A 27573-nucleotide genomic window follows, 5' to 3' on the forward strand; every position below is an offset into this window, starting at 1 on the left:
GTTCATTTTGGACACCCAAGACAGAACTACCAAGTTTCTGCGCCCGTTTCAGGTTTTAAAGGCGGACCGTCCGCCCCCATGGACCGGACGGTCCGCAGGTCATTTTGGACCACCCACAGAGCCAAAAACGGTTCTGTTCGAGCTCAACCGAGATAACGGCGGACCGTCCGCCCCTCAAGGGCGGACCGTCCGCAGGTCTAGCGCGGACCGTCCGCAGGTCTACTATCCAGCGGAAATGTACCTCGGTAAAACGGCCATAACTCTTAGCTCCGATGTCCAAATTAGGTGATCTTGGACTCTATGGAAAGCTAATTCAGAGGGCTACACAACCCAACTAAATACTTGATCCAAAACACAATGGATCAAAGTAGTATTCCACTCCAAGAGACCACCTAATTTCCGGAGAAAACCAAAAAACCTTTCTTGCTTCCCAAAGTTGATCAACATCAACTCCAACTCTTTTTCCTTTGCAAATGTGCCAACACCACTACGTGAACAACACCATGTGCATGTGTGTTAGCATTTCACAATCATTTTCAAAGGATTTTCACTTGATCTCACCACGCCACTCGATCCTAGCAACATCGCAATGTTAGATCGCTCAAGTGGCACTAGATGACCGATATGCAAACAAGTTTGCCCCTCTTGATAGTACGGCCATCTATCCTAAATCCGGTCATGCACTTCTCTACACAACCTTTGACCGGTGAAATGAAATGCCCTACAAGTCATACCTTTGCCTTGCGCATTCCATTTCATCTTCCCAAATGTTGATGCCACACAAGCACCAAACTCCATCAAGCCTTTTGATCATCATCATGAGTCAACACTTGGCTTGATCTTTCTTAAATGATATGATTCACTCCATATCATCACATGACCTCTTTGGTCCATCGATCTTGACCTTGCTCGCTCTTCACCGTTGCCTCGGTCCATCGGCGCCAAATCTTGCCCAAGCTTCACCGCCTTGCGGTCCCTTGCTTCAAAGCCTTGACTTGCCCTTCTCCATTGCAACCGGTCCATCAAGCCAAGCCTTGTCTTGGTCTTCTCCACTTTGGTCACATGACTCCATGTCATGTCTCATATGCAATGAGCTCCTCGATCATACTATATGAGCATAGCATCAACCCTTAGCCATTTCTCCTCCATGGCACATGTTGCTCATACTAGTGTCTTTGTGTGGACTAATCTCCTGTGTATCTCAACATAAACACTTATTAGTCCACCTAAGTTGTCACTCAATTACCAAAACCAAACAAGGGCTTTCACCTGACCGACCGCGGCCGGCCTCCGCTCCCGCCGCCGCTCGGCCGGGTCCCCGCGCGCCGCACGCCTGCAGCTGGTCGGCCCCGAGCGCCCGCCGCCGGCCTCCGCTCCCGCCGCCGCTCGGCCCCATCCTCGCGCGTGCAGCTCAAGCGCGGGGCTGCAGCAGCACGAGCGCGGTCTAGCTTGGGCTCGACTCGGCCTCGACCGGCCGCCGTGCTTCCTCTGCTCGAGCACGGGCTGGAGCGCAGGCGCCGTTTGAGCTCTGCCGGAGCGCGTCCAGGAGCCCAGGCTGCCGTCCCCGCGGTCTGCTGCGCGCTCGCCGTCCCCGCCGGCCTGTTGCGCGCTCGCCGTCCCCGCCGGCCTCACTGCTTCAGGGAGCATGTCGCGTGCGAGCAGCTCATCCGAGGGAGTACATGGCTGGCCCAATTACGGCCCTGTGCCGCTCACCCGCTGCCCTGATTGCTCCCGCTTGGAGCCGCTCGTGCGGCTTAGAACAAAAAAAAACAGAGAACGGAAACTATGGTCGGGATTTCGTGAAGTGCGAAAGCAAGGCACAACCAGGGAAGGTTTGTGCTCGTTTTGTCGATTTTGGTTTACCATTCATTTCTTTTTGTCGATTTCATGTGATTTTAGCTTAATTGATGTTATTTTGCTGGATTAGATCATTAAGAAATGCAACTTTTTTATGTGGCTCGACGAGTACATTGAATCGTTGCGCTTGAATGGTATGATGAAAGAGGCACGGACCAATTTTGGGGAAGAACAAGCTGCTGCACAACTGATGGTGTCCAATTTTGGAGAAGAAGGTGATGCAAGTAGAGCTGATTTGTCCATTCTTGCCGTTGAATTGAAGAAGATGAATGGCAATCTCAACAGAATTATTGAATTGAAAAAAGAAGAAGTGTTGCATGTATACATTTTGGCGGCATTTTGTGCTTTTATGATTTTTATCGGCTTGATTTTTGTTATGATGAACTATGGATGTTAGCACTAGAATTGTAGGTCAAAATTGTAATCACTATGTATTCTCCAAAATTGTAGCTATATAAAGGAGACTTTGCTGGTATGGCTGTTGCTGCAGCATTATATTATCTAATTGTCCATAATCTTGTAAACAACATGAGTCTTGAAGTGTATAGTTCTGTTGATGGTTGGGAACTTGTGATGATGTGGTCTCGTGAAGAATTGTGAAGACTGCCATCTATAACATGGCATCTGAAACCAATCCTTGGCATAGTTTTGGATCTTGATGAAGCTAATTTTGACACCTTTTTCCCTGTTATGTCAACTGCCATCTTTATACTTGCTTGACACAGACTTTTGTCATGCCTTTCCATATTCCATGACCATCCTTGTATTTCCTATTGGCAAAGCATTGGTGATGTTTCTGTCTAATCTAGCTGGTAGGAAAGCCTAATAGTTGCTTGTTGATTATGTGCGCATAACAAACATTTTTACCACATTACTGTAACCTTTTGTGTACTGCTTACATGATACATGATATATCAACCCGGGTAGAACTCATGAAGTCATGATACATGGTAGACCATCGATACGGAATCTGGGAGTTAAAACATACTGGGTTGATGTTTGCGTGCAGTAAGTAGCTCCATTCCACCCCTGATTTTGGTTGTGGCATAGAGTTAGTACGTAGCTCCATTCCACCCCTTGCCGCTGCGATAATAGTGAAGCCAAAAAAAGGGCCAAAAAGGCCTCTTTTTTTGAGGCATGGGGGGCTCGAACCTACCCCCTCTCGAGACAGGGATGGACAAGGTTGCTGGCACTGGCCACTAAGGCACGTAACAGACTTTGTGCAAGGATGGCGCAATAAGTTATATGATCTATGCTACCATGTAAATCCTACGAAAATTGAAAAAAGTAGCTAATTTGAACTATAGGTACCTCAACCAAAGTTCAAAAAAACCACCAAAAATTATATTTTGATACTAAAATAGAAATTTACATCATATACAAAATAAATTTCCAAAAATCAACTATTTTAGGTACTATATTTTGAACTTGTATTTGGAAGCCATTTTAAAAAAAATTAACAATATGAAAATGTGGTCCGAAAATTCTGAAACTTGGCATGGCGACATAGTATCATAGTAAAAGCATGACAAAAAAGTTTCACATGATTTTACGATATTTTGTGTTAAAGTGTTCACAAATTGAATACATCTTGTATATCTTTCAGACATATTCAACTACAACTCCCTATTTTGCACTATATAGGTTACGTTTTTTATTATTTTCATTTGAAATTTGGTACACACATTCATATAGGGTATTTATTCATTTAGGATCTAGAAATATAATTTTCTTACACAATAACCAATTTCTATCAATTAAATGAATTATGAAATACTTAATAATAGAAATTTGGCACTTTGGGCCGAGTGGACCTACGAGGCCCAGTTGCCGTTGCTGGATCGTCCGCATTAGCTGGGCTAACACTGGAAAATGCTCCTTGGTGACTTGCTAGCGTGTGGAAAATGCTAATAACCAGCGCTCATAGATCTTGGTCTGTCTTTTACACCCATTATCAAACTAAAGACACATTATCAAACCTTTTTCCTTTTCTTTTCTGCAAACCTATGTTACATCAATTCTTCCTCAAAATGCTTGCGAAGAAAGAACTGACGCCAGGCAACCAATCTGTTGCGTCATCAAGACAAGCTAGCCATCATGTTTCAGCTACAACCATCTTCCACCACAGAGGAGATTCAGCAAAATGGCCAAAATAGACAAGCATGAAAAAAAGTAGTGATCCTGCATCAGTATGTTCACATAATCCCAAGCACAAATTATTACAAGTCCTAGGCTCAAAATATGCATACATAATGTTGCACCACAAATAGTTCAACCACACAGAAATATTACAATTAGTTCTAGGTTCAACCACACATAGAAATATGGAAATATTACAAATCCAGAATCTGCCTCATCTTCTTTGATCGGACAGGACGCTTGCTTTTCCCGTCTTCAGCTGGGCGTACCACCTCTTTTCCCCTCTTCCTTTTCCTGTAGAACAAATAAATGACCAATAAAAATGAATTATTCATTCATGATAGTAGTGCAACAAGCGCACAGCAAATAAATGAACAATACCTCTGTTGTGACACAAGAGTGGAGGGCTCAGCTAGTGGCACTATAGCAATAGTGTCTTCTCCTTTCTTCTTTTTCCTCCGCTTAGGTGCATTCTTTTTCCTGTCCAACAAATCAAATTATTATTGATTCACGACAGTTAAATATTACAAAATAAACAAACCTACAATACCTGGAGGGCTCTACTGCATTTTCTGGCTCTACTGCATTTGCTGCACCCCAATGCTGATCTTCTCCAAAAGATGGATCAACTGCATTTTTACATTTGCTAGCAAAATGTCCTAATTCTCCACATCTTCCACATTTTCGCTTCCTAGGGCCAAGTCCAGTGCCCTCTGCACTTGATCTTATTCTAGTCTTCTTTGGCCTTCCTGGTGCTCTTGTCTGCAATGGAGCGTGGAGAATGAATCCTGGATCAATGATGTCCCACTGATACTGTGACTCAATAGAAGGAACATTCTCAGCATATGTTGCATTAAACTTGGTGACAGAATAATACTCATCCACATATTGGTCGATTTCAGCAGCCGGACAACGCAATGAAGTTATGAAGAACAGGGCATGGATGCACGGCAACCCAGAAATTTGCCATTGCCTACAACTACATGTCTTCTTTTCTAAGTTTACTGGGTACCTCCATTCCCTATTTTCCTTGTCCTTGGCTGTCACCTCTGCCTCAAATGGCGCGCGCCTTATCATTGTCATCTTCAAACCTCTAGTTTTTGCAAGTAATTTCTTCATCACAGATGGAATTATTTTATGGCCAACAAACTTTGCCGCTGCAATTCTCTGACGCAATTCAAACTTTTCCATAATCATCTGCCTAATCTTGTCCAACATTTCCACCAAATGAAGCCCCTTGATTTTTCTAACCTTTGCATTGAAACACTCGGCAAGATTATTGTTTACATAGTCGACCTTGCATACTTCATTGAATTTGCTTCTTGCCCATAACTTTGTATGACCCTTTTCGAACCAGTCCTTCACCTTTGGATGATTTGCTGCGTGCAATTGCCTCAAGTGATAATTATGCTTCTTGAGGCTGCATGTCAATGATGCAGGCCATAGGTTGTCATCATATATCTTGCCTTTAAAGATCTTGCTAAAATTTGCAGCTAGGTGACGCATGCATTCTCTATGCTCCACTCCAGGGAACACCTTCTCTACTGCAGTTTCTAAACCCTTGCAAGCATCTGTGTGTATAACCAGTCCCTGTGGAAACCCAATAACCTGACGTAGATTCTCAAGAAACCATTTCCAGCTCTCTTCTGATTCAATCTCTAGCACACCATAAGCTACTGGAAAAAGCCAGTTGTGTGCATCAATTGCACAAGCAGCTACTAACTGCCCTCTAAACCTTCCATTCAATGCAGTTGCATCCACTGCCAAATATGGTCTGCAACCATCTAAAAAGCCCTTCCAGCATGCCTTAAATGAAACAAAAGCCCTTCTAAAACATTTCTTCTCCATCATCTTCTTTCTCATTTTGTACGTCACCGTGTGCTTGTCAACCTCTACAACACTTCCTGGACATGCCTTCTCCACTTCAGCTTTGAATGTGTAAATCAACTTAAAACTATCCTTCCACGGACCATAAATCTTATCAAGAGCCATTTCCTTACCATAAAACACTCTCATGTAAGGCACATTCATTCTAAATTTCTCATGTATCTTCTTTATCAATGCAGTTGGACCAATACATGGGTTATCTCTCACCCAATCCGCCATAACTTCAGCGCACCACCTGCTCTTAGCTAGCTTCAATGTCTCTTTTCTTTCCGTACTTGGACAAGTGTGAGGCCAACGGTTCACTTTGACTTGAACAAGTGTGCTATTTCTCATCAAAGAAGCATGCATCCTCCATCTACACCTCTCGTATGTGCAATGCACTCTCAACCTGCTTGGCTCACTCTTGTCAATTTCAAAGTCAAATTCACCCTTAATGCAATAAGTAGCAAGTGCATTCCGACAATCAACCATCGATGGAAATATGGCGCCTTCTTCTAGGGATGGATTGTCCCTATCATATTCAATGACCGGTCTGTCCTCATCATCTTCGTGCCCATACATCCCCATGTCATTGTTCTCCTCCTCTTCTTCGTCAGTGTCATCAAATTGTGCAGGCCTGTTACCTAGTGCCAACATTGGACAGCTTTGAACCAAGTCTGGATACAACCTCTCATCCTCATTATCATATAAAATAATTTCATCATGTTCATCATCATCCAGTGCTAAAATTTGACGGCTTTTGTTGCTACATGGTTGAGAGCATATTGCCTGATTTGAAGTCTCTGGACACTCAGAAGTAGCCCTTGCTCTAATAACCACATCATTTTGAACAATAACAGACCTTTCCTCAATATACTTAGCAAACATCAGAGATAAATCTACGTCATTGGCAACTTTCACAAATATATTCTCATCCTTGTCAGAGTAGCTGAATTGCACAGCATCATCCACATTCCAAGCATGTCGATCACATATAGCCTTGCTAAATTGCTTGAAAGTCCAAGTAATATCTGCAGCTATGTGAAAATCAAAGCCACCAACATATACTTGCTTACCACTGTCATCCAATTTTCTGCTAGTTTCCCTTCTAACATTCAGCACAAAAGAAGTATTCGAATCCATCCTAATTTACAGGAAAATTAACATAATCAATCCTCAAATCTATAGTAGTGAAATTGGAAAGGTAGGAAGAGCTTACTACTACCTCACACCAAGCAGAGGCAGCTCTGGTGCTCCTGTCAAATAGGATGGTCGGCACCGGGGCTCTGGTTCTCCGAGAGAACAGGCGGGTCGGCAGCAGGGGAGCCCGCGGTAGAGTAGAGCTCGCGCGGCAGCGCTCGAGCCGCCCGCGCTCGAGCAGAGCAAGCGCGGCGGCCGGTCGAGGCCGAGCCGAGCCCGCGCTCGTGCTGCAGCAGGCCCGCGCTCGAGCGACCGCAGGCAAGCGCTCGAGCTGCAGGCGCGCGGGGACGGGACGACGCCGAGCAGTCCGCGGGGATGGCGACCGCGCGCGACCGCGCGGGGACGGGGACGGCTGCCGCCTGCTCGACCCGCTCGAGCTACAGCAGGCCCGCGGGCGCTCGAGCTGCAGCTGCCCGAGCAAGGCCGGCGCTCGAGCGGCCGCAGGCCAGCGGGCGCTCGGGCCCGAGCTGCTGCAGGCGCGCGGGGACGGGGCCGAGCGGCGGCGGGAGCGGAGGCCGGCGGCGGGCGCTCGAGCTGCAGCAGGGAAAGGGGCCGAGCGAGGCCAGCGGACGCTCGGGGCCGAGCTGCTGCAGGCGCGCGGGGACGGGGGCCGAGCGGCGGCGGGAGCGGAGGCCGGCGGCGGGCGCTCGGGGCCGACCAGCTGCAGGCGCGCGCCGCGCGGGGACCGGGCCGGGGGGCGGCGGGAGCGGAGGCCGGCTGCGGTCGGTCAGGGACCTGATGCAGGCGCGCGGGACGGTGCAGTGCGGCGGCGGGAGCGGAGGCCGGCGGCGGGAGGCCGGGGCCGAGCGGCGCGCTCGGTTGGATACTTGGATTGGGGAATTTCTGCTAGGTTGGTGCCGCGATTTAGGGTTGGGGGGCACTGCTGATGTGTGGGCCCCACGCTTTGGTCCCACCTGTCGGGGCGCAGTGACGGATGGGATGCTGGGTCCCGCCTGTCAGGGTGAAGGAGGGACGGAAACCTTCCGTGATGGCAATTCTGAGGAGAAATTTTAGGTGGAGGGGGAAAACTGAGGAGGGTGAGCTAGGGGGAATACTGAGGAGAGTGGCTAGACTAGTGGGAGAAATGTAAATAACCCTATTAATTAAGGTCTCGACATATTTAAGATTTAGCATTGCATGGACATAGCCTTCTTTTTTGTTTGGTTGGAGAGCAAGCTGGGATAAAAAAAGTAGGATGGGATGATTCCATCCCGCCACATCCCATGAACCAAACACTACCTAATTAATGATTTAAAGGCTAGCTTAGTAAAAAATCAAAAGTACTCCAAATACACACCTATTTTTTTTGTTGAGTACCAAATTTGTTGTTCAAAACTTAATTTCATATTTACAGTGGTACTACCAACCATTCTTATATCTTTTTTTCTGAAGCATGAGAAGGATACAACTGAATTTTCTGCAGAACAAGTAGTCTGAGGGTAACTAGCTTCTTAATGCAAGTATCAAATCCGTGTAAAATTTCTCGTGCATCGTCCCAGCTCGTGCTCCAGCATCTGTACGACTGTACCTCCGCCATGCTCCCGGCGCAGCTGCTGCAGCCGGCTTGTCCGCAGCGCCTCTTTCCTTTGCAGCTCGTCGACCATGCCTCCCAGACCCGCCGGCTCTGCCGCCGCCGCCGCCACGGCGAGGCCGGCGAGGCTGCGCGCCGCGTCCAGGGAGAGAGGCAGAGGAGGAGGCGAAGCGGAAGAAAGATGCTGAACCATCCCAGGGTGAAGCGAGTTTCACACCGGCCTTTTGCGAAGCTTGCAGTATCATTAATGGCGGCTGTACGTGGGGCGGGAGCACGGCTCGCGCTGAGCTGAAAGGACCAGACGTACAAGATCGCCGGAGCCTGGGTTTTGTGTTGTGGACGGTTGTCTTTTCTGCGCCGTCCGTTCATGGAGATCAGCGGCCGATCGAGGGGACCGGACGGTGCGGTGCAGGTGCTAGCAGCGCAGCAGCAGGTTGCCATCCGTATCTTTGATCAGGATAAGTTGTTCCCCTTATCATCTCGATCTCTGACGATGTCAGCATCGGTGAGGAATTGATGAGAATTTGCAGTAGCGGTGCATTTTACGCATCTCTAAGTCAACCATCCATCCTGCTCTGGTACCCGTCGTCAATTGGGCTCCTCGGTCATCCATGTCGCCGCCTGCCACCCGCTCGCCGGCCGCCGCGCACATAGAAAAATTATACAAACTTCTACGTGACTTGTTCACATCGAACGAGGGGCGCCGCCCACGTTTCTTCTTGCACACGGACATCTATCCCGGCCAGAAGGGCGTCGTTTTCAGTACATTTATTAAGTACTCTCTCCGATTCTAATTATAGTTCATTTGACTTTTTTATCCTAAATTTAATCACTAATTTTATTCAAAAATTTATATAAAACGTCATTTTTTTATTGTGGCTTGCTTTATCAATACAAATTCTTCAAAAATAACTTAAATTTGACTATGTTTGTACAATTTTTTGGAATAAAATGAATGGTCAAACTTGTGGTTAAAAAGTCAAATGAAGTATAATTTGAAACGGAGAGAGTACCTTGTTGTACTAAATTACTACTACATCCGTTCTAAATTGTAGTTTGTTTGAGTTTTTTGACCCTAAATTTGATCACTCGTCTTATTCAAAAAATTGTGTAAATATTACTAAATTTAAGTCATTTTTCAAGATCTTATATTGATTAAGTAACTCACGATAAAAGAAGTGATATTTTGCTCAAATTTTTGAATAAGACATATGGTCAAATTTAAAGTAAAAAAAGTCAAATAACCTACCATGTAGAACGGAGGAGCAGTTTCTAGTCATGCACACGGCGTGCGTCGACGAGCCTGTTGCCTTTGGCGCTCTCGTTTCAGAGACGCGCCGAGCGAACCTGACGGGCTAGGCATCCAAGTCTCGACGGTTTGCCAGCAGCAGCATGCGCACTCGATTTTGGTTCGAGCGTATCTTATCTCACCGGTATCTTTCAGAGAAAAAAAAAATCTTATCTCACTGGTGCATGGTGATGGATGAATCGATCACACGCATGAAGGCTGATCCTTTATCTTAAAAAAACGCATGAAGGATGAAACCTGGCCAGCGTTGCGCGCTTAGACAAAGCCAAGCAGGCAGGGTATATAACCCTAATTCAGCCACGCGTGTCAGTCAGTAGTGAGCGTCCGCAATAGTAATAGCTAGTACTAATTAACTATGTACTAATTTGCTGACGTGGAGGTGAGAGATAAAAGAAAAGACTATTTTATAATATTGGACCCACACGATCTTCTAACATGTTCTTAGACTATGTGAAATAGATTAGTTATTTGCTCTTCGCTAGTGACTATTCTCTCTTTTATTTTTTTTGTTACCACATCAGATCAGCCAGTTAAATGGCTTACGGACGCCCTTTCATACGAAGGCAGCTGTGGCAATTGATGCAGGCGCACCAACTCTGTCCCCAGTCCCCAATTGGCTCACACGTTTTTTTTTTTGTTTCTCCGGTCCCTTTTCAACTCCTGATTGGAGCACTTCTCTGATTGAGTTGCCAGTTAGGGCACATACTGCAGCTAAAGGAAAAGGTGAAATCTCATAATGTATCTCGGGCACCTACATTGCTATCTGACCCCAGAACGAGCTACTTGCAGTGCATACAAGTTTCCGCATTGGTTGGCGATCCAATTCGCCACACGCACAGCAGGTGCATCGATCCACTTTGCACTTGGCTGTTCCGTTTCAGGAGAAAGAGAGGGCATTGCCTGTACCAACCATCTCTCTGAATCTACAAGGAAGAAGAAAGAAGATATCCGTTCGACTGAAGATTCGACCGATTTATGCTGCATGCGCATTTCATTCGACGAATTGCTGGATCAATTGCGCGCGCGTAATAGATCATCTCAAATTCTGGACCGATCAAACTCGAGTAATCGACAACCAAGAGGTACTCTGCAACCTTTAGGACGAACTTACCAAAATTACAAGACGCCATCCATCTCTCAATTAACATCCAATCAGAGATGGTGACGAATCATCACGTGCTCTTCCACCTCTGCTGACCGCCGGTGATGACGGTCGCTAAACACGACCTACTGCAGTACGGCTATTTATTACGGCCATTTACAAGTGACTACAAGTCCAAATTCACCGATCATGCATCTAGTCCTAGAAGAACACATTAGCTAGGCATGAAGGGAGGCCTGATGAGAAGCAGGCTACGTCAGCCTCAATAAGAATTCATCAGAAGAGCGAAGAGCCAAACAAGCTAGTCTGGTTAATCGGAGCTCCAGCGGCCGCCTGGCCGCGGCCGGCAGCTCCTGCTAGCCTCTAGCTGTAGAGGGTGACGAGGCGGCGGAGGCACCTGGTGCAGTAGTACTTGCGCTTGCTCTTGACGCAGAGCGGCAGGCCGAGGATCCGGCGCTCGCTCTCCACGTCGGCGGCCACCACGGCCCCGCCGCAGCGCGGGCACTCCCCGGGCGCCTTGTGCGTGCCCACCACCCGCTCCTTCTCCGCGCCGCACAGCGCCCCCCATCGCCATTGTTTTTCTTCTGGCCAGCTCCTGGTCCTGGAACGGGATCGATCAAGCAGATATCTAGAGGCCGGACGACGAGGATGCTGCTGGGGACCTGGGGTTGGCCCTGCCGGGAGCGTCGTCGTCCGAGAACTTCTGGTGGTGGCAATTGGCATGCAGGGGCTGGATATATAGCGGACAAGGGTGCAGCCGTCGGAGGGAAGAAACCGGGGCGCGGCCTCGCTCCTGTCATCTGCTGGCGTGCCGGCGGCACACAGGGTAGGCGGTAGGTCCATGTGCCGCGTGCTTTTGTGTTTTTTTATAAGCCGGCCGCCATGTGGGAAAAGGTCTTTTTTTTTCTGTATGTGGCAGGCTGATCCAATATCCGGCACAATCTTTTTTCTTAGTGGGCTCGTGCGTCGTGGCGTAAATAAAAACTGTAATGCTACTAGTTGTAACTTGTAAGTCTACTAGTCTAGTTGAATAACTGGAGACTGGTTTGACGAAACGCCCAAGGAAGCAACCGTTACCATAAGAATAATGGGGAGCACCGTGCACACACCATGGACAAATATATTTTTTTTAAGGACAGACACGTTTATAGCGGTCAGTCACGGACTCACGGTCACATGCTAGCACAAGCTGTGCTTAGAATGAGATAGTGTTTAGCACGTATTTATCTCCTGATTAGTAATCTGTATAGAATTCCAGAATGACCTTTTTTTATTGAGAGAGTACGTGGATCGTACCTACCCCTCTAGTAATTTATGAGGAAATCAAGGGGCGCGGCTAGGGGTGGTAATGGGCCATGGCCCTAGTGGCCTCTTTACAACCCAACAAAATTCTTAAATTTTTTAGTTCAAAATTATATAAAAATTTTTAGTTCAAAATGTTGGGTCCTTTACCACCCCTAGGCGCGGCTATGCATCACTTCAAGTGATGATTAAATCACCCGTCACCTGAAGAGACGAGATCTAATTTCCTGTGGTGATATTGTTTTGGGCTGTACATTAGGCCCACAGAGATGTGTACGTTGCCGGCTAGATTAGAAAAGTAGTCCATACATGCATGCAAAGTGGACAACAATGTTGACGTCATCCACATGCATGAAAATCACAATCTAAAAAAAGCTATAACTATTAAATTAATAATTCAGATTAAATTTGAATTGCACAATTATCTTTTTTATGGCAAGATCTTCAAAATAAGACCACACTTGCCTATATTTACATGATATTTTTAAAAAATATTTTTTAATAATAAATAATAATTAATTTCGGCTACTTTGAACAAATATTTTAACAACACGAACAAAAAATATTTTTACGAACAAAAAAATAAATACAACGAACAAATAATAATGTATAACGAACAAAATATTAAACATCGTGAATATTTGATTGTATAGGATAAATAATAGAAAGTAAATATCGCGAATAAATGGGTCAACATGGCCGAACAATTTAATCTATAAAATGAACAAATAAATTTTAAACCTGGAACAATCACATTATATTATGAAGACATAATAAAATATTATTATCTATAAAAAATTAATGGATAAATTGAACAACAATGAATAACAGAAGAATAAAAGGAAACATTAGATAGGACAGTGGGAAAATCAGATTCGAAAGAGAAATAGGTAAAAAAAAATAAAATAAAGAGAAGAAAAAAAATAAAAGAGGAAACAAAAAATAGCGCACATGCAACTGCACGCTAGCATGCATGCAAATGGCGGGAGCAGCACCGGTTCAGCGAATTAAATGACGGTTCACATGCGTGCTTCGCTCTCACGCCTAATATGCATGCAACTGCAGATAGCAGCACCACCGCCTAGCACGGCATAACCTTTAGCCAATCTGCGGGCTTTTCGTGGGCCAACAGCTTTATGCTTTTTTAAGCCGAAATCATCCCGCTGATCCACATGTTATTCTTCAATCGATGGATCAAATCAAGGCGACTAAGCCCCGTATTTTATGCTTTTTGGCCCTTTGAGCGAAAAAATTTCACAAATAGAACCCTAGTGAAACTACTTCCGTTTCTAGACTCAGAGGGTCGACGTCACAGGCTGTGGTGCCGAGCTTTCACGTCTCGGCACCATGTCCCCTGGCATCAGACCTGGAGCTCCAATTGGATGTGGGCGTGGCTAACGACGTGGCCGATTTGAGCGCCACAGATCTCGGGGCCGAGCTCGGCGCATATATGCAGGGCTGGCCCCGTCGTGTTCCTCTCTCTCTCCTTCACCTTCGCGCCGCCGCCCCCTCCCGCCGCCCGCTATCGCTGTCGCCGTCTCCCCCTCCCACCGCCGGCTGCGGCGCTCGGCGTCGCCTCCCCCGCCCTCTGCCCCAGCTCCCAGCCTAGGGTCGGCGCTGCGCCTGGGGCAGGGTCGGGGCGGAGCCCGCCCACGGTCGGCGAAGCTTGGCGAGGCCCTCTCGCGGCAGCGCTACCCGCCCCTGCCGGTGCGGCGGCAAGGCTTGGCCCGGTCGAGCGGGGCCGCGCAGTCCCGTCTCGTCTCCCTGCCGCACAGGCCAGCCGCAGAGGCCCGCCTCGGCTCGCCGCTGCAGACGCAGAGATGTGTCGTCAAAGTATAATTTTTTTCCTCAATTTACATTTGCTATTTTAGCTTATCATTATCATTACAAATTAGTTACTAATTAGTAAGCAAAATTGTATATTGCAATTTAGTTGGCAATTTAGATAGTAGTTTAGTTGGCAATTTAGTTGGTACTTTTGTTAGCAAACAATGAATTTGGGACAACATTAATTAGAAATTAGTAAGGTAGCGTCCATAATTCGAGATAAATTTAGGTGGGAATTAGTTAGAAATTAATTAGCAAGTATCCAGATTTGAACAATTTCATTTATCTACATTGCACATGTAATTACTCTCATATTGTATATACGAGTAGATGGATAATGTAGTCACCGTTTATCATGGAGTAAGTGCATCCAATTTGTCGATTGAGATGGTTTGGTGAGTGGGTGGTGAGACAAAAACCGAGAAGAGGGAACAATGGGGGAAGCTCGCCAAGAAATACACATGGCGCCAAGATCTGTGGCACCATGCTCGGCGCCAAGATCTGTGGCGCCGAGCTCGCCACCATGAGTTTTGACTATGAGCACTGCCACGTTGGCATCCACGTCCACATGTACGTGGAGTTGGACCGTGAACCTCGGTGCCAGGGGACATGGCGCCGAGACGTGAAAGCTCTATGTTGTGGCGCCGACCCCCTGGATTCAGAAACATAAATCGTTTTGCCATAGGTCTATTTGTGAAATTTTTTCGCTAAAAGGGCCAAAAAGCAACAAAAAAAAAAGGCCGGAGCCCCGTAACCTATATCGCAATCGAAACTGCTGCTGCCATTATCGCTCCAGCGATGCTCTTAATTATAGAGGCCTGAAGATCTCTCCGTACTTTGCTAGTGCGCTCGCTTCCCCTTTATCGTGACGATTTTTTCACAGAATTAGTGTGAACCCGCATTTTGGACTCTGCTGCAAGCTCGGCCGTGTTTCCTCTGCCAGAGTAACCGTCGTCCCTCGTCCGTCCTCCGTCGGGCGTCATCTCGATTCGGCGGCCGTACGGACGATCGAGAGGTTTGGGACGGATGCATACCGATACGGATACGATGTACAAGCATGCTGGCCAGGGCCCAGTCAGGTCCCCAGGCAGGCCACAACGTGCATGGCACGGCGAATCGTACATCGTACATGTACCCTCTCGCACGTGACGCCTCGAGAGTGGTCGTAAAGTGAAGGGTAGGCCCCACAAAGTACTCCACCGAAACTGTTACATTGCAATTGCCAGGCAAGGCTTTTCACTGCCGCAAAGCTCACACTTGGACCGATGGCGACTTGTCGTACGGTAAAGAGAAATCTATGCTCTGTTGCTGCCAGGAACGAAGCTACTTCGTGCAGAAGCAGAGTTCCCATTCCCACACAAGAGCACGAGTGAACGATCTCTCAGGTCACGGGCTACTGCTAGTAGTCACCATGTCTGGGAGAACTGGCTACTGCAGTGTTTGTTCAGTCTGACAGTCTCTCTCACTCGCGCCGTACCCTCCCGTCGATCTGCTGCATTGCATCATCCAGGCTATCCAGCCATACAAAAACGAGGGCCGTGCACGGTGCACGACGTAGCAATTCCGAAAAAAAAAAACAGCAGGAACTCGTCGCAGGACGCGCGTGCACCAAAAGGAGTTCTTTTTCATCACCATGTCCGTCGTTAGTGTTCTGTTAACTGGAAAGACTGGCTGTCTCCGTGGCAATTCATGGAGGCGCACTTATGCCTGTCCCTAACTGGTTTCGCGCGTTTTTTTTGGCTGCTACTTTTCGATCGGCTCCTCACTGGAGCACTTTTACACACAGCTTTTATTTGCTTTTTTTTTGAAAAGTTCTTTTATTTGCTTTCGAGTTGCTATTCGAGTCATCACATCCATTGAATTCTAGTTTAAAAAAACATCCACTGAATTCTACCGCTAAGTAAAAAAAAAAGCAATAGGCACATCATTCACGCACGGGATACCTGATCATGCATGTTGGGAATCCGCGTCAACCAACCTCAAACCGGACAGCTTTTGCAGCGCGCAGACCTCCAAGTCGACACACGCCAAAGGCACAGGTGACGGCCGGTCTGCCTTGCCTTGGCTCGGGATCGGCATGCTGAGCCGAGGGCCAAGAACGCCCCGTGGATGCGTGCATCGGCCGCGACAAACCCCTACCAACCCCTACTGCCACAGCATGGAGCGTGATGCAGGCTGCGTCTGTATGAGTAACGCAAGAAAAGGATGGCAGCCATTTGTTCATTTTTTCCATGCACAGGTTGGTAGCAGATGCCGGTTTAATTTTAGCCGGACTGGACGGCCATTTTTTACTGTCGACCAACAGTACAAAGTAACGAGGAAGCAAAAGCATCCAAGAAAGCAGCTGCTTTCGTCGCTACATGGTGTGGATTGGATGGAGCTGGACTGCTGGAGGGCCTGGAATCGATCCCCTTCAACAAACCGGCGTGTCAGCGGCCGGCAAACGCCAACAGGGAACCAAGGGCCCCGGCGCAGCTTAAGCAAAAAGTCACTGCGCCAGTCATGTCAAATTTCTGCGAGTAGATATTATTGACATCTACAGTTCCGCAAAAATAAAAAATAAAAAAATGATAATGACATATACAGACAGTGAAGGATGAAAATATAGTTTTCCATCAGGCCCGTGGGCCGTGGGCCGGCCCGAAGCATGAGAATTGGGCCCGGTACACGGCCCGGCCCGGCACGGGCGTCGTGCCGTGTCTGGGCCGCGCCGCAGGCACGTGGGCCGGGCCGGCCCGGCACGGTTAGCGGCCGGCCCGACTCGGCCCGTGAGCACGAAGCCCACGAGCCCGAGCTGGCCGGCCACATAAGGGGGAAGGGGCGGCCGCGGGCGCCGTTAACCCTAGCCCCTCTCCATTCCCCGCCCTGACTCCTCCGCGGCTCCGCCTCGTCTCCTCCGCGCTCCGCCTCCCCCGCTCCTCGCCAGATCCGCTCCACGCCTCCACCCCGAGTCCCCGACCTCCACCGTCCACCCCACCTCTCCGGCCCCTCCATTCCCGCCTGCCTGGCCGCCGCCTCGTCTCCTCCGCCTCCCCCGCTCCTCGCCAGATCCGCTCCACCCCGACCTCCACCACACCTCTCCGGCGTAGATCCGCCGCTCTCCGATCTCCTCCTGTCGCGCGGATCGCCGGTAACCCTAGCCCCCTCCATTCCCCGCCCGCCTGGCCGCCGCCTCGTCTCCTCCGCCTCTCCGCCTCCCCCGCTCCTCGCCAGATCCGCTCCACCCCGACCTGCACCCCACCTATCCGGCGTAGATCCGCCACTCTCCGACCTCCTCCGCCTCTCCTCGGCCAGGTCCGCCGCTCCAGTGGACCTCCTCCGACTCTGCTCGGTCAGATCCGCCGCTCCCCTCAGGCCCTCACCTCCTCCCCTCTCCTTTCTTCTACTTCTTCCTCACGAATCCTCCTCTCCCCTCTTTGCGAGTCTGTGTGGCCTGCAACTCCGGTGAGGGCGTCGACGACAACTTCGGTCTTCGGTACTCCGGCCAAAGGTAAGTCAGAACTCGCCTTTCTTCTCCTTCTTCCTCACGAATCCCCCTCACAGTCTCTCCTCCTTGTGCAGGCCATGAGGGACCGAAGACCGGCGATGGCCGCCGCCGACTCCTACAACAATGAGTTGCGGTCGATGGGCTTTCACGGAGATGATGAGGATGACCTGTCTGCGGATGCCGCTGAGCTGTTTGGCAGCCATGCTGCCATCGACTGGATCCAGAAGGCCTTCTTTAGGGGACCGCCGCTGGATCTGGCACTGGCAGTGTGAGCACCGCCGCTGCCACTGAGTCTGGCTCGACTAGGAAGAGGAGGGCGTCCACCTCCAAGGTCTGGAAAGACTTTGATGAGATCTATGAGGTAATTGATGGTAAGGAACATCGAACTGGTGCTAAATGCAAGCATTGCAAGAAAAACCTCACTGGTAAATCAACCCATGGTACTGGTCACTTGAAGAGGCACATTCCTATATGCCCTGTTTTGAAATCTTGTAATGCCATGACTCAATCTCAACTTAAGTTTAATCCTGATGGCTCTGTGCACCTTTGGGTGTACAAACCAGAAGTAGCTCGTACTGAGTTGTGTAGGTTAATTGCTCGTCTTGACCTGTCTATTTGCATTGGTGAGTCTGATGCTTTTGAAGAGTACGTTACTACTACTCATAATCCTAAATTTGCTAAGGTGTCTAGGCAAACAACAACTAGAGATTTTGCCAAGTACTTCACTGAACGTCGTGCTCAGCTTGTTGAGTGCTTGAAGTCTGTATCCTCTGTTGCTCTTACTTCTGATATCTGGTCTGGCAATGCTAAGGAGGATTACCTTAGTGTGGTTGCTCATTTTGTGAATGCTGATTGGCAACTAGAGAAAAGGATCTTAGGTCTCAGGTTGATTGATGTGTCTCACAATTCTGAGAATATTGCTGAGCGTATTACTTCTGTTATTGCTGATTATGGGTTAACTGATAAAATCTTTGCTGTTACACTGGACAATGCTGCTGCTAACACTAGGGCTATTAATCAACTTAATCCTGTTTTGTCTGGTTATGTTGGTAGCTTGTTCCTGCATCAAAGATGTGCTTGTCATATCATAAATCTTATTGTTAAGGCTGGTCTTGAAGTGTTTAAGCCAATGCTTGGTGCATTTAGATCTGCTATATCATTTCTAAACTCATCTAACCAGCGCATTGCTGCATACAAGTCATATTGCATTGCTGTTGGTGAAAGACCTCGCAAGTTTGGCTTGGATATGGATGTGAGATGGAATTCTACTTATCTTATGTTAAAACATCTCCTGCCCCATAAGGCCACATTCTCTGTTTTCATCACTACTCATCATCCTTTGGTTGATGGTCAGCCACTCCTGACAGACCAGCACTGGTATGTTGCTGAAATTTTTTTTGAATTCCTTGAACAGTTATATGATTCCACTGTTGTTATGTTTGGTGTTTATTACCCCACATCTCCATTAATATTGCATCATGTTCTTGAGATAGCTAGTCATCTAAATAATTATGAAAATGATAGAGACTTAAGATCAGTTATGGTTCCTATAAAAGATAAGTTCTTGCAATACTGGTGTGACATACACATGCTCTACTCCTTTGCATTTATACTAGACCCTAGGGCTAAGCTGAAAGGTTTCACCAATGTTCTTAGACTTCTATCTCAGCTTAATGGTAATGATTACTCATGCTACTTGACTGAGGTAAGGGCTGAGTTGTATGTTATTTTTGCTAAGTATGATGAGAAGTTTGGTGGTGTAAGGTTGCAAAGGGCTGCCCAACCAGGCCCTACAGGTAAGAGAAAAACTGCTTGGGGAAGAATCTTTGGTGGTGAGTCTTCTTCTTCTTGTTCTAGTTTGTCTGGTACTACTCTTGGTTCTGTTACTAGTCTTGGTTTTGGTTCTACTTCCTCCTTGCATAGAAGAACCTCTGCTAGTGCTCTGTTGCAAGCTGCAACTTCTTGTGCTTCTCTATCATCTGGTTCTGAATTGTCTGCCTACCTGGACAGTGATACTGTTAACCAGTATGATGATGATTTCAATATCTTGAACTGGTGGCATGAGCATAAGCTATCATATCCTGTTCTTTCAATTCTAGCTAGAGATGTAATGACTGTTCCTGTTTCAACAATATCATCAAAATCTGCATTTAGTATGACTGGCAGGATTATCGAGGAGCGACGACGGCGTCTGGGCCCTGAGGTCGTGGAGATGTTGGCTCTGATCAAGGACTGGGAGCAAGCCGATGCATGACTTCAGCATCTCATAGAGGATGAAGAACTTGAAAATCATTTAAAAACTTATATCTAGATGTTGAATCTGTATAACTATGTAGTGTGGACTGTGGACTGTGGACTTGAACTTGTGATGAACATTTGAACATAAATGCTGGCTGTACTCTTTTTCTTTGTAGGGTTTTGTCCTCACGAGGTGTGGGGTTTTACCTACAAAGGTTTTTAACGAGACAGCACCCAAAATAGCTCAATAAATTTGTTATCATGAAATGTGCTTCTGTTTTATGATCTTTTGTGAATTTGAATCTTAGATTTGAAATCTTGAAATCATTCTGAGTTGAGGGAGTGGCGGCCTGGTGCAGATGACTAGCCGGGCTCGGGCTGGCACGGCCCACGAAGCCCGCCTGGCATATCGGGCCGGCCCGGCACACCAAATAGGCCCCCGTGCCATGCTCGTGCACAGAGCTGGGCACGTGGGCCGGCCCGGCCCGGCACGATTATTTATCCGGGCTAATTGTGCCGGGCCTAATCGTGCCGGGCCGGATCGGGCCCGTGCCGGGTCGGGCCGGGCTCGGCCCGTTGGACAACTATAGATGAAAAGCTCCGGCTTGTTAGAATTCAAGCGTGTGCATTTTGTCCGATGTGTCCCCGCCCTGAATCAAATGCCGGGTGACTGAATGGAAGAAATCGGACAGCAGACGAAGAAAAGCTCCAAATGAACAAAAAAAAAGCACCGAAAGTCACTCTGCAACCTTGCGTTGAGAAACTTACGAACGTTACAAACACTGGATGGAGTAGATAATTTACATTTCATCAGGTTTGGTGATCGACGCTGCATCACGTGCTCTTCCCACATCACATGCTCGCTCACCTCTGCTGGCCGCCGTTGCCATTTGCAGCCAGCTACTACAACTCTCCTCTCCTACTAAGGTCACCGATTGCCTAGTCCTTTCAGCTACGAGGACACACGCATTAGCCATAAAGATCAAGGCCTGGCCTGGCCATGATTGTTTAGCCTGAACCAGAGCCAAGAAACCGATCGAAGAACACGCACGAAGCTAATCTACCAACTTGCTTGCCTAAGCAGGACGACCGAGCAGTCAGGAGCCATCAGAACGCCGAGGTGAATCAGCATCAGCCGTTGCTGCTAGCTTCTAGCCGCTGTAGAGGGTGACGAGGCGGCGGAGGCACCTGGAGCAGGAGTACTTGCGCTTGCTCTTGAGGCAGAGCGGCAGGCAGAGGATCCGGCGCTCGCTCTCCACGTCGGTGGCCACCACGGCCCCGCCGCAGCGCGGGCACGCCCCCGGCGCCTTGTGCGTGCCCACCACCCGCTCCTCCTCCGCGCCGCACAGCACCCGCGCCGCGCCGCCCATCGTCGCCGCGCTCGCGCGCTCTCCTAGCTGATTAACCGGGCCAACAAGAAACGGAAGGAGGCCGAGCGAGCAGGGGGAGGAGGAAGAGGAGCGTCGCGTCGATCTGGTGGGGATAGATTGGGGGCGTGGCCGGTGGCCGGTGGCCGGTCGGGCCGCGTATATATAGCGGACAAGGGTGCGGAGCCTTCGCTCGTGGCTGTCTGCTGCCACCCACAGGCCGGCCACAGGTGGACGCGATGGTGGTGCGCGCGGCGCGGGGCGTCGAGGCGCGCCGGCGTATGATGATGGCGCGCCGTGGCGTGGCGAGGACAGGATCCACGGATGGACGGCTAGCAGGGGCTGTGCAGGCGGGTGTGCCCTTTTCGTATCTTGAGGAAGAAGACGAAGAAGTGGTGGCGGTCGCCCACGCGGGAACGTCTTTCTGAATCCGGTAATCTGCCGGTTAGATCTAGCTAATAACCCCGGCCGGCTTTGATTGATCAGGGGTGAGGCGTGTGCGAAACTATGGCTGGGCAGAAAACCCGATACCCGAAACCCGAGCCCGAAAAATCTGAACCCTAATTCGGATTCTAACCCACGGTATCCGAAATTAATACGGGTAGTTCGGGTATTGGGCCACGGTACCCGAAATATCCGAAAATCAACCCAGCCCAAGTACTTTGAGCCAGCCCAGCCCACCATCTATTGTGTTACTATCTTAGCCCATCCCAATATCCCATCGCACCAGGCCACCACTACCCCCAGATGGCCAGACCCCAACCGGCCACCAACCCTAGCCCGCCGACCCAGCCGGCCAGCCCCCCAGCCCCACACAGCAGCGTAGCCGCCACCGCCACCCGCCAGGCCGCCACCGCCAGGCGCCAGCCGCGCGGCGCAGGAAGTCCCCAGCCCGCCGGCGCTGCCCCGCCCCCAGGCCCCAGACAGAGACGGACAACCTCCCACGCAGCGCAGGAACTTCGAGAGGCGGCGGACACTCCCAGACCGTCATCGGCCACCGCGACACCAGCACCTCATCTTCTTCGTCGACCGTCGCCGTGCATCGGCAATCGGCATCCAGTGCCTGGCGACGCTGCAATCAGGGGTGAGGGGCTTCTCTGGCCGGGAAGACGAGTAAAGAACGACACCACAGACGGAGGAATCTTGCAACGTATGTCCAAGAACTCAGCTTCTCATTCCTCTTCTATTTGTTCATGTTAGTACAAATCTAGTGCGGTTTATTTGATCTAGTAGCATTGCTTCCATTCCACGGTTCTACTCTTATTTGAATGCCATTTTTTGGTTGAATTAGTAGAACGTTTGATTAGCATAAGGATAGGAATGGTCTTGCTGTACAGCAGGTCAGCAGTAACTTGTGTAATGTGCTTCTCCTTTTTTACTTCTTACATTCTAGTGGTGTGTATGTGTGCCATATTAATTCTGCAGGTTCTTGTATTTTATTGTTTTTTATATTTCTTGGTCAATTTTACAAAATAGGTTATGTCAGTGCTCTTTATCTTTCAGATGCCTGAAACTGAAGATAATATTGAGACACAGTCAATGAACACTGAGACTCTACATGATAATTCAATTGTGCCAATGGAGATTCAAGATTCACAGCCATCAGGGTCAAATGGAAAGCTGCTAATCAGGAGGTCATTGATCTAGAGAATGACACAGGGAAAGAGAAGGAAATGAAGCAAATGGCACCAAGGTCAAATGTTTGGAATCATTTCAACAAGGTCAAGGATAGCAAGGGTTTTCTCAAGTCTGCAGAATGCAAATATTTCAAACGCCATATAAAGGCTGAATCAAAGGGACACGGTACATCTTCGTTGTCTCGACACTTGCAAAGTTGCTCGCGAAATCGTAACAAGTTTGAGAATGACACAAAACAAGGCACATTGCAAGGGGAAGGTATTACCACATGGAGGTTCGATCAAGAGGCACTTAGAGCAGCTTTTGCTGAGATGGTTGTGGAAGATGAGGAGCCTTTTTCTATGGGTGAGAGGTCAGGCTTTAGGAAATTTATGACCAAAGCTTGCCTACGTTTCCAATTACCATCTAGAAAAACCTATACTAGGGATATTGTACGCCTTTACTTTCAAGAATGAGCCAAGCTGAAGAGTTAATTGAAGAATTTGGTAACCATAAGGCCCAGAATACTGGAAAAGGAAAAGGGAAAGAAAAAGAGGCTTCCACTGCGAAAACACAAGCAGCACCAACACCAACAGGAAGCAACTCCAAGTCCATCTCCAAACCCGGGTCATCTACATCTTAAAAGGTAATACTGTCATTGTTTCCAAAAAAAAAAGTAATGTTCTAATGTCCCTGTCTTATTGCTTTGCATGTAGGGTGCTGCTGCACAGTGGTTCGGAATTTGGAGGCTTGGAGTTGGATCATAATTGCATCTGGATGCAAGTCAAAGTCATGTAGTTTTATGATCTATGATTTGTGTGCTTCAAAACTATGTTTATTGATTGTGATGTGTGAACTGTAAGTTTGATCATGTACTGTTGTTTTCATAATTATTGTTGACTTGTTGTCCATCATGTCCTCATGTGTGCTGTGTAGACTGTAGACTGTGTTGTGCACAGTGTGATAATTCGGGTATATCGGGTAAATCCGAACCCGAACCCGAATTTTCGGGTTTCGATTTTTTCTAGCTGATTTCGGGTTACAGATTTCAAAACCCAAAATTCTCAAAACCCGAAATACCCGACCCGAATTTTTCGGGTTACCCGAACGCCCAGCCATATGCGAAACAACAAGCCGGGAGGCTGCTAGATACAGGAGTAGTACTCCACTCCTATGCGATAAGATGAGAGGATGTGCGTGTTGCATACGGTTGCTTTTGATTTGTAACAGTCAGCAGTCGATTTGACGAAGTTTTCTCTCTCTGATATGTTCGGTTAACAGTCCTGTCAGGGCAGCCAGGAAACCGTTTTATAATCCTATATATTATACTACATCCTAATAACATTTTAACCTGTATTTAATTTGCATCCAAGGTAAGATACCAGCAAGTGCACATTTAAGATGACGCATACTACATACCACATCATCGAGGTTCTTGACCTTTCTATGCTGATAGTAAGGACAAAGCTAGCGTTGTAAACATTTTACAGGCGCAGTAAGCATTAGCAATTTTTGTCGTTTTCGCAAAACAGCCGCAATTTGCGGCTAAAGGATGCGCGCACCTTGCACGGGCCTTGCTAATGCTGCATGCGCTCACTTTTCTTTTTCTCGCCTGTAGCCCTGTACTGTACTGTTCTTTCTTAATTGGGTGACGGTTTTAACTTGCTGGATATCAAAGGTGGAAGTAGAATCTACTGCTCGGTTCTGGTAGTAATTAAGTGGTTAGCGACACTGGTGAGTAAACGGACCACGCATGCGCGCGACTTGTGAGCCCCGTGGCCTGGCGACGACTGAGGGAAACAGTCGTCCGGCTGCCGGGCCGTCATCACATGAGCAAGACGACGACGGGTACGGCGATCGGCCTTCGGAGAGCGATCGAGGGGACCGCCGCGGCAGCATGGGCAGTCGATCGGGCACCAACGCAGATCTTGCTGTTGGGCAAGCCCCAGCACGGCCCGCCCGCGCCCGTCAAGTCGCGCGCTGCACAAAACGGACGGGGGCACGGGGCGCAGGTGGAAACGGATATTTATTCGAATGTCAGATTTTTTGTTATTTTTCTTCGATTATGGATAAATAAGATATAAAATTTACTATGTAAATCCATAGCTTGTATTTAACATTGACATTGTAAAGATTTATAAAAACAAAACCTCAAATTTATCATATATATTCTCAAATAATAGATATAAAAATTCGAATACGGATCGGATACGGATTCAGATGTTTTTTCACCTTTTTAATTGTAGGGAGCAAATAATGCATAAAAAATCTATACAAAATTTTATTCTTATGTGTAATAATATGCTTGATAATATAAAAAAGGTTATCATAAAATTTCAAATATATCTATTTTAAAATATCAAAAATTTGTTCTGAGAATTCGGATGTCTAGTTACACCCTTTTGTCCGTTCCCTATCGATCGGGCACCGCGCGCGCCTGCCAGCGCCAGTGCCCGTGCCAGTGCCAGTGATTGGCTCTACGGCGCGGCGCCGGCCTGCCTAATCCACCGGCCGTCCGGCCCGGCACGTGACAGGAGCAAGGCGCCACACACGGCTGGACAAGAGTGCGTGTACACGGAATACGCGTCCTGTACTCCTGTGAAGGATTAGGCAGGCAGCGCGCCTAAGCTTGTTGGAAATACAAGTCATTTGTCGACCCAAAAAGTTGAGCTCGGAGACTAGACATTAGTACATTTACCGCTCGCGATCGGCTGGCTAAATATCCCAAGCACACGCCGTTGTCGCCGGGCCTGATTTTTTCCCCCCCTGGCCCGTTGCTTTACTTGTCCCGCACGTTCCTAGCCGTCTGGAGATGATGCGCCACACCATAAATACAGCGACGAGTCCCAGGCTCACATCTAGTGCTAGTCTGAGCGTACGTGACACGGCCTGCCTGACAGCACGTAACATGTGGAAAATGGTAAACCAAACAAACTTTCGCGTGAAGGGTTCACTGCCATCACTGGAGTGTACTACCATGGACGGCAAAAAGACATGGGCCAGGCCCGTCAGGGCATGCGTTCTGGCTGGACCCGTGACCTCGAGGCCTCTTAAGTCTTAATGGAGCCAGCACAGCTGCCAAATCACGAGCAGACCAACCAGACCCGAGGAGAGTGGCCGCTTCGTTTCCTGTCAGTTGTCACCAGGCAGCGCTGCGGCTGATCTGAAGAAAAATCACAGCGTTTTGCATTCAGCTCGAGAGAAAAAAAAAACTGGAAACGGGCCCTTCGGCGCATCACCTCCAAGGCGACGCCGCACACATCGGTCGGAGCCTGTGGCACAACGGTCAGAATTAAATCGCCTTAAGTGCGATAACTATCAATTTTACGGACGACATGGTTAACACGCATCTTAAATAGAGTAATCTGACAGTCTGTCGAGTAAAATCCCGATAACACCACTGTACTTCCGATCGAACCAACATACCTCACTCGAAGGTGAAAGTAGAGATTACAATAATCATAAATTTTATAACACAAACTTCAATAGTAAATGTTATTATAAACTGAGTTTGAGAATTCGAACATGGTACCTCAGAAATTTGAAAGTAGATAAGTTCTTCAGAGTTTATAAATAGCGGAAAGAAAACGATATTTAGTGACGATATATGACATCATGATGAAGCACGTACATGACGTCAATCTCACAAAGCATTCCAAAGATTACCTGAAAACAAAGTCACAAGCAAGACTGAGTATACTAATACTCAGCAAGGCTGACCCAACTAAGCGTATATAACATCCCTTTAACTAGACATGCAAGGCTTGTGAAGGTTCTGGGGTTTATTTTGCTGAAAAATAATAAAGAGTAGGTCCTTAATTTCAAGTTTTAGCTGTCAGATTCTAGTTTCATTAGACATTCTAGATTTGCACCTATCTATACAAACATGTAGAGAAAATTAATTGCATTCAACAAGATTGAGTATCATTGTTCCACTTCTTACTCTATGTGGCAAAGGGATCAACCAGTCTCACTATCTGCGAGAAACGGACGATTCTGAATCGAATTTCCAACCTTGCAAGGATAAACCTAACACACACGCTTGGAGCACTGACGAGTCACTCCCAAGCAACCGTTTGCTTCTCATTCCGGTTCATGGATTAGTGCCACTCTCCCCGAGTACAAAGAATCACTCTTCTCTGCACTCGTACTTTCCCCGACTATAGGGCACCAACCTCATCCTTCATAGCCGTGGTGTTGCGCAACATATCATAACTTTCAACATAATTTTCACTTCCTATCTCTAAGAGAGAGGGGGGGTATGTCCACTTGCCGGGCCGAGGAGTTACTAGGCTTGCCGCGTACCATATTTACGGCATGTGGCTAGTACTTTCAAACGCTTAACCACCGCTACCACACACTACGGCCTTAGCAAATTTTATCAACATAGATGGATTTCCACCATGAAACTTGTAACCCAATCCGTCCATGGTCCTTATAGTGATAGCAAGAAAGTAAACAATCAACTCATATAACGTTCGCGAGTGACAGGCAATCACTCGACTTTTACCGGTCCTATTAGCATAGCAGCTATTTCGGACTCAAATTCTAGTATTCAAGCAATAGGTACCTACATCTAAGTTTTCAATCAACTCCAATAACTTAAATGCACAAATAAATAAGTTGCATAATTTAAAATAATAGGATTATGTACCGGGGCTTGCATTTAGTGGTATCTATAGAGTTAGTAGGCTTTGACTCTTCCGAATCAAAGTTCGGGACTTCAGTTAA

The 27573-nt window shown here is 47.9% G+C and overlaps 3 protein-coding genes across 3 annotated transcripts; 1 reads left to right on the plus strand and 2 right to left on the minus strand.

The window, feature by feature from the left end:
* Window positions 1-4020: 4020 nt before the first annotated feature.
* On the minus strand, window positions 4021-6538 carry LOC120641693. Its single transcript, XM_039917892.1, has 3 exons — window positions 4547-6538; window positions 4378-4476; window positions 4021-4290 (listed from the first exon to the last, which is right to left on the minus strand). The coding sequence occupies exons 1-3, from the start codon at window positions 6517-6519 to the stop codon at window positions 4191-4193; spliced, it is 2172 nt and encodes a 723-aa protein (XP_039773826.1). The 5' UTR covers window positions 6520-6538; the 3' UTR covers window positions 4021-4190.
* Window positions 6539-18119: 11581 nt separating this feature from the next.
* Window positions 18120-19874, plus strand: LOC120640323 (zinc finger BED domain-containing protein RICESLEEPER 3-like). Its single transcript, XM_039916165.1, has 2 exons — window positions 18120-18872; window positions 19035-19874. Exons 1-2 carry the CDS (start codon window positions 18120-18122, stop codon window positions 19872-19874), a joined length of 1593 nt encoding a protein of 530 aa, XP_039772099.1.
* A 710-nt stretch (window positions 19875-20584) lies between these two features.
* On the minus strand, window positions 20585-22216 carry LOC120640324. Its single transcript, XM_039916166.1, has 2 exons — window positions 22069-22216; window positions 20585-21428 (listed from the first exon to the last, which is right to left on the minus strand). Exons 1-2 carry the CDS (start codon window positions 22214-22216, stop codon window positions 21010-21012), a joined length of 567 nt encoding a protein of 188 aa, XP_039772100.1. The 3' UTR covers window positions 20585-21009.
* Between the last annotated feature and the right edge of the window lie 5357 nt (window positions 22217-27573).

This window comes from Panicum virgatum, chromosome 7K, assembly GCF_016808335.1.
Source record: "Panicum virgatum strain AP13 chromosome 7K, P.virgatum_v5, whole genome shotgun sequence".
Classification (NCBI taxonomy): domain Eukaryota; kingdom Viridiplantae; phylum Streptophyta; class Magnoliopsida; order Poales; family Poaceae; genus Panicum; species Panicum virgatum.